The sequence below is a fragment of the Amblyomma maculatum genome, chromosome 8, assembly GCF_055883805.1.
Source record: "Amblyomma maculatum isolate TAMU_Amacu chromosome 8, ASM5588380v1, whole genome shotgun sequence".
Taxonomy (NCBI): domain Eukaryota; kingdom Metazoa; phylum Arthropoda; class Arachnida; order Ixodida; family Ixodidae; genus Amblyomma; species Amblyomma maculatum.
Genome location: NC_139351.1, coordinates 51,121,369 through 51,133,858, shown reverse-complemented (window position 1 = coordinate 51,133,858; position 12,490 = coordinate 51,121,369). Strand labels below are relative to the sequence as shown.

At 49.5% G+C, this 12,490-nt stretch overlaps 1 protein-coding gene across 1 annotated transcript in view; it reads right to left on the bottom strand.

Moving 5' to 3' along the window:
* The window catches only part of LOC146181146 (uncharacterized), a 63,422-nt gene extending 51,184 nt beyond the window's left edge, over positions 1-12,238 (bottom strand). The window contains exons 1-2 of the mRNA XM_084575716.1: positions 11,836-12,238; positions 2,910-3,053 (exon numbers count right to left, since the gene is read on the bottom strand). Of these exons, the coding sequence (XP_084431842.1) occupies positions 2,910-3,053; positions 11,836-12,238 (547 nt within the window). The remainder of the gene's footprint in view (positions 1-2,909; positions 3,054-11,835) is intronic.
* Positions 12,239-12,490: the final 252 nt, after the last annotated feature.

Here is a 12,490-nt window from a genome sequence, read left to right as displayed (position 1 = left end):
GGTAAATATCGAGCACGCTCAGATAATCTAGCGTGTGTCAGATATTCAACAGGTTGCGTAAACGGCTTCGTCATTCCACCGCGTTGACGCAGTTGTTAGGGGCTCGACTGCGGGATCGAGTCCTGCCGCGGCGGCCGCTTTTCGATGAAGGCGAATGGCAAGACGTCCGTGTACTGCGCGATGTCAGAGCTGGTTAAAGAATCCCAATTGGATGAAACTACCAAAGCCCATCACTACGACATCTCTCATAACCTGAGTCGCTTTGGGACGTTAAAACTCATAAATCAAACCAAACCACTTTCGTTCCGTGGCACTTTTATACACGCCAGTTTGCGAAAAGTAACATGAAAAAATATATTTGTTCCGACAATATGATTCCGTCGTCACCATTGTGGCTGAATCGATGGATTTAATCAAACGTGTCGCAAAGGCAAAAGTGGGACATCTACCTATTAAATTTAATATATCAGATATTCGGCGCTTCGTTGGAACTTCTCAATAGGGAACTCAACTTCAAGCTTGGCTGCGCGACTGCAGCCCGCTCTCCTCCTCAAGCGGAGAAATTTTGCGGCGTTCAACTGGTGCGATTATAGTGCTCTATAGTGGGATGCCGCGGCGCCACCTGCAACACGGGCTGCGCGCGCTTTCTCTTTCTGCTGCGCCCTTTGCGCTCGTCCTACGCCTGGCGGAGGATGCTTACTTCAAGCAAATGGAACCGCTGTGATACCTCTACCGAGGCAGAGGCGTGGCGGAGAACGCTGGAGGAATCGCCGGGAAGGCGGTGCGTAGATGCCCGAGAGCACGAGACCCACGGGGAGCGCTATCGAAACAGCAGGGAGGACCGCAGAAGCGGCAGGTGACGGTGGGTGCGTCGGAGCCCACCAACCTTGAGGTTCGCGGGCAATTGGCAGAGGCCAGCAGGACTGAGCACCCGAAAGAACAGCAGTTGGCCTAGGCGTAGAGCCACGAGTGTGGTCCAACACTGGGCGTGCCTCGAACGCGGATGCGACAGGGATGTGCCGCTAGGAAAGTCCAGGCCTCCGGGGCCGCACCGGGAAGCTCCTCGATGGAGGAGGGCGTGCTGGCAGGAAACGGAAGTTCTAGTATCCACTGTAGCACTGGGGAGCTCCTCGCAGGCTCAAGGAATGGGGGGCGTGCTGGAAGACACGGATCCGGGCACAGCTTCGGCAGGAGGGCTGGATGAAACCAGCGAGGGCTAGGATAGCCCGGAGATTGTGCATAGGAATTCAGGGCACAAGAGGACTGGACACGGTGAGCGAGTGAGGTGGACGCACGAACGCAGGAGGGAGGCCAGGTCGGACAAGCGCTCGGCGAGAGCGGGCGCGCGCACACCCGCTCAGCGCTGAGAGGCGACTGACGCGAGGCGAAATGCGTCGAGTCGAGGGAGAATGGGTACGTACGTACGCTCTCCTCAAAGGTCCGAGAGGAACACGCGCCTGCCGCTACCGTTCGCCGCTGCGTGTACACTCCTCCTCTTCCCTCTTCTTCCGTAGTGGCGACCGCGCGTGTCCTCCAATTGCTGCGCGCGCTCCTGCCGCCCCCGTTCACGTCTGCGCGTTGTTACAATTCGCCGCCATGTGTGACAACCGACGCGGCCACAGCGCAGCATCAGGCAAAGCAGCAAGCGTTTTGTGCCATTTCAGCGTCATCTGGTCGGCGGCCCAGCTTCTTCCCGCGGGCGTGATCAAGCATGTCGAATTCGCAGGTGCCGTAATGTGTGTGCAAACGCTGGCCAAGCCCGGCCCCCAGGGGAGAGAGCATCGCCCTCGCCCGTCTGCAGGAAGTGGAGGAGACTCCTGTCGCGACACCGCGACTGAGTTATCACGCTTGTTCGGACATGAATTCTCTCCCTTTTCCTTTGAACTGACGAGCGTATAGACAGTTTCACCGAGAGCAAGCAGGAGAGGAGGAAAATACTCTCTAACCAGATTCATTGCGCCGATCAATTTTTGTCAGTTCCGAGTGGGCTGCGCATTCGCACCTTTACATTTAGTAGCGCCCCTTTTAGCGGTAACGTCATCGGGATAGCAATGCGTGTTCATGGACTGCACAAAGAAATCTCAAGATGATTGCCGAGAGCATGCAACGACAGTCAGAGTTGCAATTTCGCAATTGCAACTTAGCATTTGCATTTCGCAATTGCATTTCACAATAGCTGCAATTTGGACGTCTAGACCAGCTGGGTAAGAGCGTGAGAGCCGCAAAGTGAGCGCAGCCACTCGCAGCTGTCTCTAGTCTGATCGAGCGGCGCTTTGCATCACGCGGTTCGTGGTGCTCCTCCCAGCGGTAAATAGCAAAATGAATGGGGTGCGTCAACTCCGAGCACGTCATTCTATGGATTGAATAACTGGCTTACGCACTTTCGCTTCATCTCGACGATTAAAATGTTTAGCCTTTAAGCGCCAAGGCTAATTATTTTATCTAGTATCAAACGTTGGCTGCCCCCTTAGCCTGTTACAATTTCATCGTTGCAACCGATCACCTACCTGCCAAAAAAACGTTAGTGAGCAGATTTAATTTATTAGTCTACTAATTCCCTTCTGCTTCCAGGTTTAAAATGTTCGCCTGTGCCATCACTACGATCGTGAAGAAATCATCAGCGCGCCACCAAAGGCAAAATTTTCTTAGATTAACTGTGCCAATGTAAGCCGTCTATGACTAAATATTAGGCCTGTGACAACCTAATCATCAAGCGCTGAGATGTATACAGCTATAAAGCCTCTCTAGATTAAAGATGTTCCTTGACCTACTATGCAGTTCAAAAGGATCAGGAAAGAGCTTCTGGACTTTGGTACAGTGCCCTTGAGTGAAAAAGTATATACTGCTGACCCTATTTTCACCCAGAGGAGAACCCAAACCTTTGCGCCTACGCGTGTGCAGGAGCTCACCGCAGCCGAGTGCCAACACGGGTACGATCAGGAAGAGGCTGTCCAGGACGAAGCAAGCGATCTGGCCCACGCCCACCAGGGCAGCACCGGCAACGGACAGCATGCGAAGCGGTGTGGTGCGACAGGTCACGGCTGCCACTGGCGCTGCAACCAATGCGTCACTTATGGCCATCACACATCGTAACCCTTGGGAGTGAATATTGATGAAAAGTTGAAGGTTATTATTAACGCGAAAGCGTCACTTCACTATATTCACAAATTTCTGTCCGCAGTCCGTGTCCGCAAAATCATGTACGCAACAGTTGCGAGTAATTGAGAAGCGGTAGAGGTTAATGAGTAGTGTCATCTATAGAGGCTGACATAATGTTGCTGTAGAAAGAATAATTAGGCCAATAAGTTAATTAGATAATTAATTACAGCAAAAATGTAGAAGTTGTCCGCAGCAGTTGTGAGTAATTGAAAAGTGGTAGAGGTTAATGAGTGGTGCCAATCGATAAAGGGCGACATATATTGTGTCCGAAATAATAATTATGTCGATAATATAACTGGGGAATTAATTAGAGGCAAAACACGCAAAATCGTGTCCGCAGCAGTTGTGAGTAATTGAGAAGTCATAGAGGTTAATGAGGGCTGCCAATCGATAGAGGACTTATTGTGTGCGAAAAAATAATTAGGCAATGGGTTAAATAGGTATTTAGGCAAAAAATGAAAAAGTAAAGGCGAAACTGGTGTCATTAGCGAATGGCTTGGCGCTACATTTGATTGTATCAAATACTAAAATAATGAAGTCAGTAAATTAGGGTGCCGTCAAATATGGGACGTCACGCAAGCGGAAGCAGAGCCGAAAAAGCGCATAGGAAGGGATTGGTACGCAATTTGAAAGCACCAAAGACTGAAATGAGCTGACTGGTCGAGGCGGAATTACGTCATAGAGGTCTCAACCAATCACAGAGCACCACCACAGTATGCGCGAATGCGTGCCTTATATGGCTATATGCCAATCAATTATTAATTAATTGGGAATTGTACACACAATAGCACGTAAACAACCGGTATCAAATAGTAATAGAGACTAACAGAAGCAGCAAATTATTGAAGCAAACAAGAAATCTGGAGCAAATAGAAGCAATGAAAAGTAAATAGAATCAACCAGAAGCAACCAACAGTAGCATCCGTGCTTTCGCGTTACTCCAATGCAGATTTTATAGTGCTATTTAATTTCTCTTACCGGTTCACCGCCACTACTACATATATACTGTATAAGCAGCGGTATTTGAACTGCCCGCAGAATAACTCGGTGCTATGACATTTTTCAGGATAAGATATCAGTGCCGGATGTGTTCTATTGCGGCTCGTCTCTTGCTGAGGTGCGCAGCAGTCAATTACGGGCTATTGCAAAATGCTAACATGGAGGTAGGGAGTGGTGGTTTTGTTTATGCAATATCAGGCAAATCGTTTATTAAAGCAAGGTCCAGACCTATATCGTTGAAATGCGAAAACAATGGCCTCGTTTATTGTGGTTTATTGGTGAAAATTATACGAAGAGGCAAGATATTACAGTACGATGACAAATGTCTTTAGCCCACTTCCTCATTCTATGAACGTATCCCCATGCGAGAGCTGCTCTTCTTATCTCCTACTGAGGACTGATTAGATTCCTCATAAAGACTAATTACAGGTGATGTTCTCTACGCTCCACATGAAAAGGCAACTGTGAATTGTGCAGTGGGCCAAATAAAATAAATTCAATAGTTTTTCCAGAGCAAAACTCTCGGTAATTTTCCCGATATATGGGTGGTTGCAGCAGTAACTTGTTTTATTGAATACTCGATTGTATCGCGTTTTCATAGTGGAGCCAAGCGGGGAAATTTATCGAAACATTTTATATTAGCTGGCGTTAGCAAGGCAACATATATTTCGGAAAAGAAAAAAAAAACGCAATCACTGTTCGACTAGACCACGCGAGGTGTGGTTGTATGCAGAGCGTAATGCCGGTCGCAAATTGCAGACTATCGGCCTATCTATCCAAACTGCACTTGTGCATGCGAAGCCGCATGCAAGTGTGTGCCACTTCCGAAGCATCAGCGAGCATCAAGATGCCGGCCCTGGTTATCTCTTCACCGAATGCTCAGCAAAATGACGCAATGCTTAGCGTTCAATGCAGCATTGTCACAGTCAAGCAACGCATTGTGGTAACTCATTACGCTGAAAATTGACATAATTAGATATGGTATCATTTAAAACCGCCTTTTGCATTCACATCAATTAAAAAGCCAAATCGCAGTAACATTTACTGTGGGGCTCCGTTTATTTGGAAAAGCGGCGTCATTGTTATGCTTATCCGTGAGAAGACGTTATAGCGTTGGGGTGCTGAGATGTGGAAAAACATGTGCTGTGGCTCAACTTGGTTAAGCCCGAGGAATTGCGAAAGCAATTGGTCCTGCTTATACATAGACCAACTAGTTCAGCTAAACATTCAAGCTATGTACGCCTGTTAAGCCAAGCGTAGCAAGGCGGTATTGCTTTCGCAATTGCCCGGGCTTAACCAAGTTGAGCCACAGCAAACTCGGTCCAATGTATGCGCTCCTTTTCGAGACGTTTCTCTCGTTCTTCTGAAGTTTCTTGTTTCATTCCAACGTTCAGCACTGGAAAGGCTTGAGTCCTTGCTAGCGTTAAGTGCACTAATTAAACTGATTTCAGACTCCCTAGAACTAGAACGCGTTCGACGAGCTGCATCTTGCGCCCGGCGTTTAGAAAGCCATTGTTCCCGTTCTTCAGCAGTTTCCACAGCCCTTCGTCTCTTCCTGGCCTCGCATTGGTGAGCAGTCTTCTCCTCCTGCTTACTAGTAGATGGCATGGCCAAACGCGACGCGTGTCCACCGCTGTGTTCTCTAACGAGCCGAGCCGACACCACCGAGATCTTGACAAGGCCTGCGCACCCCAGCAGCCTACGTCAAGACAGGCGGAAAGTACCAGCAAATGAAGGTGCGAGCGCGAATCTGAGTCTAGACACATGATGTCATCTCGCCCCTTTACCCAAGCCTGTACGCGCAGATTCAGTGGTTGACACCTTATCGCTCATCCGCTTGTCGTGACGTTCGCTGATGGGAGAGAAGGTGACGCAAAGGCCTTGCTAGAATCTCGGTGGTAACCGCCGAGCTGGATCCCCTTTCTTTCTGCAGCTGGTATGACGTCCACCGACAGTGGCGCCACTGGTGAGCGGCGCGCTAAGCGTGGCGCGCGTGCCCCGCCGTGTTCTCCGACGAGCCGAGCTGGAGCCACTTTTCATCATGATCATCGTCAAAACGCTTTATTTCCGCCGAAATGAGACTCGTTTTTGGACCCCGTGGAGCGCAGGCAAGGGGGCTCTACTCAGAAGCCTCGCAAACTAAGGTCTGGCGAAGACATATTGTTGTTTCACGGCCTCAGCCGCCAGGCGGATGGCTTATTGCTGTTGAGCGTGCTTCTCGCTCCGCAGCAAGGTCTACCAGGCTTCTCTATCTATATTTTGCTCGGCGCCCGGGTTGCCAGCACATTCCCAAATTATGTGGTCTAGAGTGCCCCTCTCCCCGAATGTTATGCAATACTGATCTTTCTCCTCTTTAGAAATTGCCACGTATACCCAGAAGGGGCTTATATGATTTCCCCCTTGCAATCTTCACCATGCAATTGCCTCCTCGTTTCCGAGGGAACGGTCGGGCTTCGGATAAACCTTCATGCTCAGCTTATAATGTTCCGTGATCTCATTGTATAAAATTGCTATCTTTCATGTATATGCGAGAGAGCTGCTCTACGGCCGCCCAGTGATAGAGAGCTCGGGCAAGCTCGTGTGCAGCCTCATTTCCTGCAATAGACTCGTGCGCTGGAATCCATGTTATTTCTATATTACGTTCTATCGGCTTCGCCTCGAGGACGCGTTTGGCCTCTTCCGAGATTCTTCCTTTCCCAAGGTTCCTCAATGCATTTTTGCTGTCACACAAAATTGTCCTGGCCTTGGTACCGACGCAAGCGAGCGCTATCGCCAGCTCTTCCGCCGCGCTTGCATCTCTCGTGTGGCTCGAAGCCGCTACCATTAATGCTCCTGCCCCGTCGACAACCGCGGATACAACTGCCCCGTGCTGTCCGCATGCCGCGTCTACATAAGCCACCTGGTCTGCCTGTCGCCTTCTCATCTTTCTCTCGCAGGCCTGAGCCCTATGCTCTCGCCTTTCTTTGTTATACTCAGGGTGCATGTTTCGCGGCATAAGTGGGACGCGTATCTTGGCCCTGATTCATGGCGGGATGTTTACCATCTTTTGCGTGCTACTTTCTGGCCGGATTCCTACTCATTCAAGTATTGTTCTGCCTGTTTCAGACTGGCCGAGCCGGTCCAATTAGGATATTCTCACCACCTCTGCCAGCTCAACCCATCTGTTGTGAACTTCCATTTCCTCAAGCCGCTCCGTCGACGTGGATATGGGGAGTCCCAGAGCTTGATTGACGCATTTCCTCAATATTCTGTCTATCTTCTCTTTTTCTGTCTTGTTCACGTTTAGGTACGGCTTCGCGTAGCACATCTGAATTATCACGCACGCCTGTGATATTTTCAGGAGATTCCTTTCTTTTAGTCCTTTCCCCTTTACTGCTACCCTCCTGAATATGCCTACTACTTGGTCTGTACATGTGGCTTATTTTTTTATGGTGTTGGTGTTGTTGCACTTCTTGTTAATAAACATGTCTAGGATCCTTATTTCCTCGGCCGTGGGCACTTACAGGCCTTCCACCACCACTTTAATTTCTACTTCTTCCTTGTTCCTGCCGTCGCTATTATATACAAAAAGCTCTGATTTTTGGGGTGAACGCGCCAGGCCTCCTTCGGCCGCATACTTGCCCACTACGTCTGCTGCCCTTTGCAAACTTCACTCAATTTCTGCGTCGTTTCCGCTATTCATCCAAATGTTTTTGTCTTCGGCGTACATGCTGAATTTTATATCAGGGATCTGGTTTAGCATAGCCGGGAGACCTCTCATCGCTATGTTAAATAGGAAAGGGGACAGTATGGCTCTTTTTCTCTGCTACCGGTATGACGTCACACCAACAGTAGCGCCACTGGTGAGCTGCTCGCTAAGCGCGGCGCGTGTCCACCGCCGTGTTCTCCGACGAGCCGAGCTGGGGCCCCTTTTCGCTGCAGCTGGTATGACGTCACTTTGCTTAAGGTCAAACATGTCCACCGCCGTGTTACTCGAAGGGCTTGAAAATGCGCGTAGTATTGCTTTCGCAATAAAATAGCAGCGCGCATTGGCTATACTAAAGTCAACGTGGCCGGTCTTTGCTTTTATTTATATACGGCTTCACTTTCCCTCAAGCAGTGCCTGAGAAATCGGGTTACCTAATTCAGGATTCCTCCTAGTTTAAACTGATTTATTTATAGGAAGGGAAAGGCGCGGTAACTGTCTCACTTGTTTTTCTGTGGACACCGCAACCGCGCCGCAAGGGAAGGGAGGAAGGTGGAAGTGAAAGGGTAAAGATAGAAAGAGGAGCCGTAGTGGAGGGCTACGGAGTAATTTCGACCACCTGGGGATCTTTAACGTGCGCTGACATCGCACAGCACCCGACGCCTCTTCGTTTCACCTCCATCGAAATGCAGCCGCCGAGGTCGGGTTCGAACCCGGGTACTCCGGCACAGTAGTCGGGCGTCTAACCACTGCACCACCCCGGCGGGGCATTCCTCCTAGTTTGCTTTGCTTTGCAGGTGACCACTAGAACTCGGTGAGAAGAGCCTGCTCATGCCTACAGGTGGCAGCGAGAACCCTCGAATCGGAGCTCGCCCTGTGTGCGCGAACAGTAGACACGGGCCTCTGCTCGTGTTTTGCAGTGGCCAGAATGAAACGGGTGAATTGCAATCAACGGATTGAGTAAAACATCTAAGTAAATGTAACCGTTGCCACGCTATTTTTTTTCATTCGCCGGATCTTACTTTATAAAATACAGATCGACTTTCGCTCGTCCCGTCTCAATTTTAGTTCGTTATTTTGAAATACTAGTGACTCGGACAAACCAGCACCGGGGAAAAAGTATAAAAGAAGAAAAGATAACTGGTGGAACTTTTGACTGATTACGCGCTGTAGAGCAAGCCTGAATGACTTATGGCGTTTATATGTCGTTGTTTGGACTGTGTGCAGCGAGCTAGCATCCAACCTATCAGGGGGGGGGGGGAGGGGGCGGCTATTCGCAACGATAAATTGTATAACCCCACCCGGAATGCTGTATAACGAAAGGTTGTGTTGCATTTGCAACAAATGTTGCGAATGTGTGTGGCAAAGTTGCGTTGTGAATGTGGAGGAAAGGCATAATATAAAACATGTATATCGTCGTTTGAAATCCTGTCTTGAGCTAGCCTGGAACGTGACTAAGAGACGTAAGCTATACTATTAATAAATTGGTTTCTAGGAAAGGAACAGCGCAGTATCTGTCACACTTTCTCCGTGGGCACCTGAACGCTTCGTTAGGGACAGCTTTTGATTTTCGGTAGCGATTAAAGTCCCAAAGCGACTCAGGCTAAGAGATGCCGTGGTGGAGGGCTCCGGTAAGTTCGACCACCTGGAATTTTTGACTTGCATGGACATTGCACAACATAAGGGAGCCTGAATTTTCACCTCTATAGTCCGAAAAGCGGCCGCTGCAGACAGCATTCGATCCCAAATCCCTGGGCACAAACGTCGAGCGCCCTAATCACTACACCGCTGCGCTGGGAGTCGTAATGGATATGTAGGAGTGCAAGTGGAAATAGAGAAAGAGTGGCTGCAGTAGAAGGCTGCTGAGTAGTTTCGACCATCTGGGAGTCGATGTACACTGACATCGGAAAGTACACTGAAGTCTCTCCGTTTCAGCTCCATTGAAACGAAGTCGCCAGCGGTTGCGCTCAAACCGGAATACTATTTTTCAGTAGCCAGGCGTCTGAATCACTGAGCTGCAGTGGCGGGGATGCATGCTATGTGCAACGGGAAATCGTTCTAAACCACCGTAGTGCTATGTGATGAACAGCTGAGCCTAAATGTCTTACGTTACCCGTCACTGTGTTTAAGTAGTAGGACAGCAAACGGTTAGGGTGCAATGATGCAATGGCTAGGGCACTCGACTCTTGTGCGCAAGGAGGCGGGATCGAATCTGTGCCGCGTCGGACGATTTTTCGTGGAGGCGAAGAGCAAGGCAGCCGTATGCTGTGTAATGCCAGTGCAGGTTAAGGAATCCCAGGTGGTCTAAATCTCCGGAGCTCTCCAATATGGCGCTTTTCACAGTCTAAGTTGATTAAGGACGTTAAAAACCATAAGCCAAACCATCGGTGGCTTCTCCACCAGAATTCCTCAATTCAAACTTCGCCGCGGGGACATAGTTTTGGTGCACACTAAAATTGAAAGACCTGCGTGTGCTATTCAATATCAGCGCAAGTTAAAAATCCAAGTGTGGTCGAAAATATCTACATTCCTTCTACCACTGGTACTCAATCTGGTTCTACTTTCATTCGACCTTCCCTTCTTTCCCTCGCACTTATGTTCAATGTCCACAAGAAGTAACAGACTGCGCATTCCTATTCCGCAAAACCGATCAATTTTTATGTCGCGGAAGGCATACTGTTTGAGACACATCGTCAGTTCATAACCCGTCGGTTAAATTTCATGCCGCAAACAAACCTTATACTTGACTGAGAGATGCGTCTGTGTGCTATGACGAATCGCATGTTGTCACCAGGAATGCTGTACGATAATTGTGCCACAATTCCGACATGAAATACATAAAACTCGTGTCACGTGGAGGACAGTCAATTGTGCCGCATTCACAAATGGCGCGCAGGAGCCAATGATGGAGGATGGCTTGCATTTCGGGACTGAAAATGTAGGGACCTTCACTTCTTGTGACGAAGGCTCTTTAAAAAAGACAAATCTGCTGTGAATTCCGTTGTAGCACTCTTACCTGCGGTAGGAAGATGGCGGCTGTTGCGACGCCATCTTTTGGGCCCATTTGCCGGCCTCAACAACGCTGACGGATAGATGTTTTTCTAATGGGAAACGGGGCTTTAACCTTGAAAATATAAAGTATCAGCACTTTTTTTGGAATATGACAGGTGGTATTTTGCCAACGTTATGGAGGCAAAATAGGTATTGCTGAAGTGATTACTCAACAACTGCCTCACATCTCGGCGAACACCTCCTGTGTACGGCAAAGGAAGGGAAGAGGTTGGTAGTGAGAGAGATTGAGATGCCGTATTTGAGGGCTGAGTAGTAACTTCAACAACATTTACGGATATCAATATAAAAAGCTATTTCATCGATGATTACATGGACTTATTTTTGCGTTTCTCTATCCAAATCTTGCACGGTTAAAACCTGGGAACTCCGACTCACTGCAGGCAAAGTGTCTAACCAGTGTGCCACCTTCGCGCCCTATAAGAAGCTCATGCAGAATAGACCTATAATATTCCTATTATTAGTAATCTCACACTGATTTAACCCTTGGACAATTTCCTGATAAAAATGGTAGCTTGGTTTAAAAAAGGGGTACGGCACAATGAGGAAAATCGCTGTGAATAAGACGTGAGGGTCGCTTAGTGCATAGTCTTTGATCTGAAACTTTCGTTCCGCCCGCCATACAACTGCCAATCCTGCGCTGCTCTGACCAGCTGCGCAGATCGGGAATGAGCACAAGTTACATCCGTCCTTTCGCCGCCCTCTCGTGTTTTAGGCATGATCTGTATCCGCTTGTGTCTTTCGCCACTTCACTTTCATGGTGCCTTTCCCCTCCCGCTGTTGATTCGCGACCTACGCGCCTGAGGCTAGCAGCAGGGATGCTACTTTGTTTGTTCTGTATTGCCCCATGTGCTAAAGCTATTACAGCATCGCCTATATAGAAAGACAACCTCTAGTGAGCAACGGTTTGACATGCAACGTACCAAGTGTGCATGCGAGGCTGTAAATGAAGGCGTTGATCCACGCTACCGATCCCTTGGCATCAGGGCTGAACGCCTCTCCAACGGCGTAGAACAGCACTGGCAAGGCTCGACGCAGCAGCGAGCAGCAGAAAATGTTCCAGGCCACTGCTCCAGCCACCATCCAGCTGTGTTGGCCATCCGGCGCGGGAACCTCGGCAGGCTGCCCGGCTTGGGCTCCGGGGGCTCCCTCAGGTGGCACTGGTGGCTGTTCCCCCTCGGGAGGCACCGGAGGCTGTGCACCGTCAGGAGGGGGCTGCGGCTGCTCCCCGTCAACTGGCCCAGCCCCCGCTGACTCGGGTGGAACTTGCGGCTGCTCCCCTTCTTGTGGCGCGTCAACGGCTGGCTTCGGTGGTTGCTCTGCCATCTGTGCCCTTCACTGGTGTTGTTCCAAAGTGGGTTCAGATTGGTGGTGAGTCCGGACAAACAGACGAATTTGGCTAGATTTCGGGAGCCTCAGGTCCACGAAGCAGCTAATGGCGCCGGTTAGCTGGAGCCTTCTCAAGAATAAGAATGCAGAAATGGCTGCTTCTTCTGGCGTTTTGAGAATTCACCACGAGCTGCGCGCGATCAGCTCTGAGCCTCTTCTTCTTCTTTCTATTGCACTATGACGCCGCGT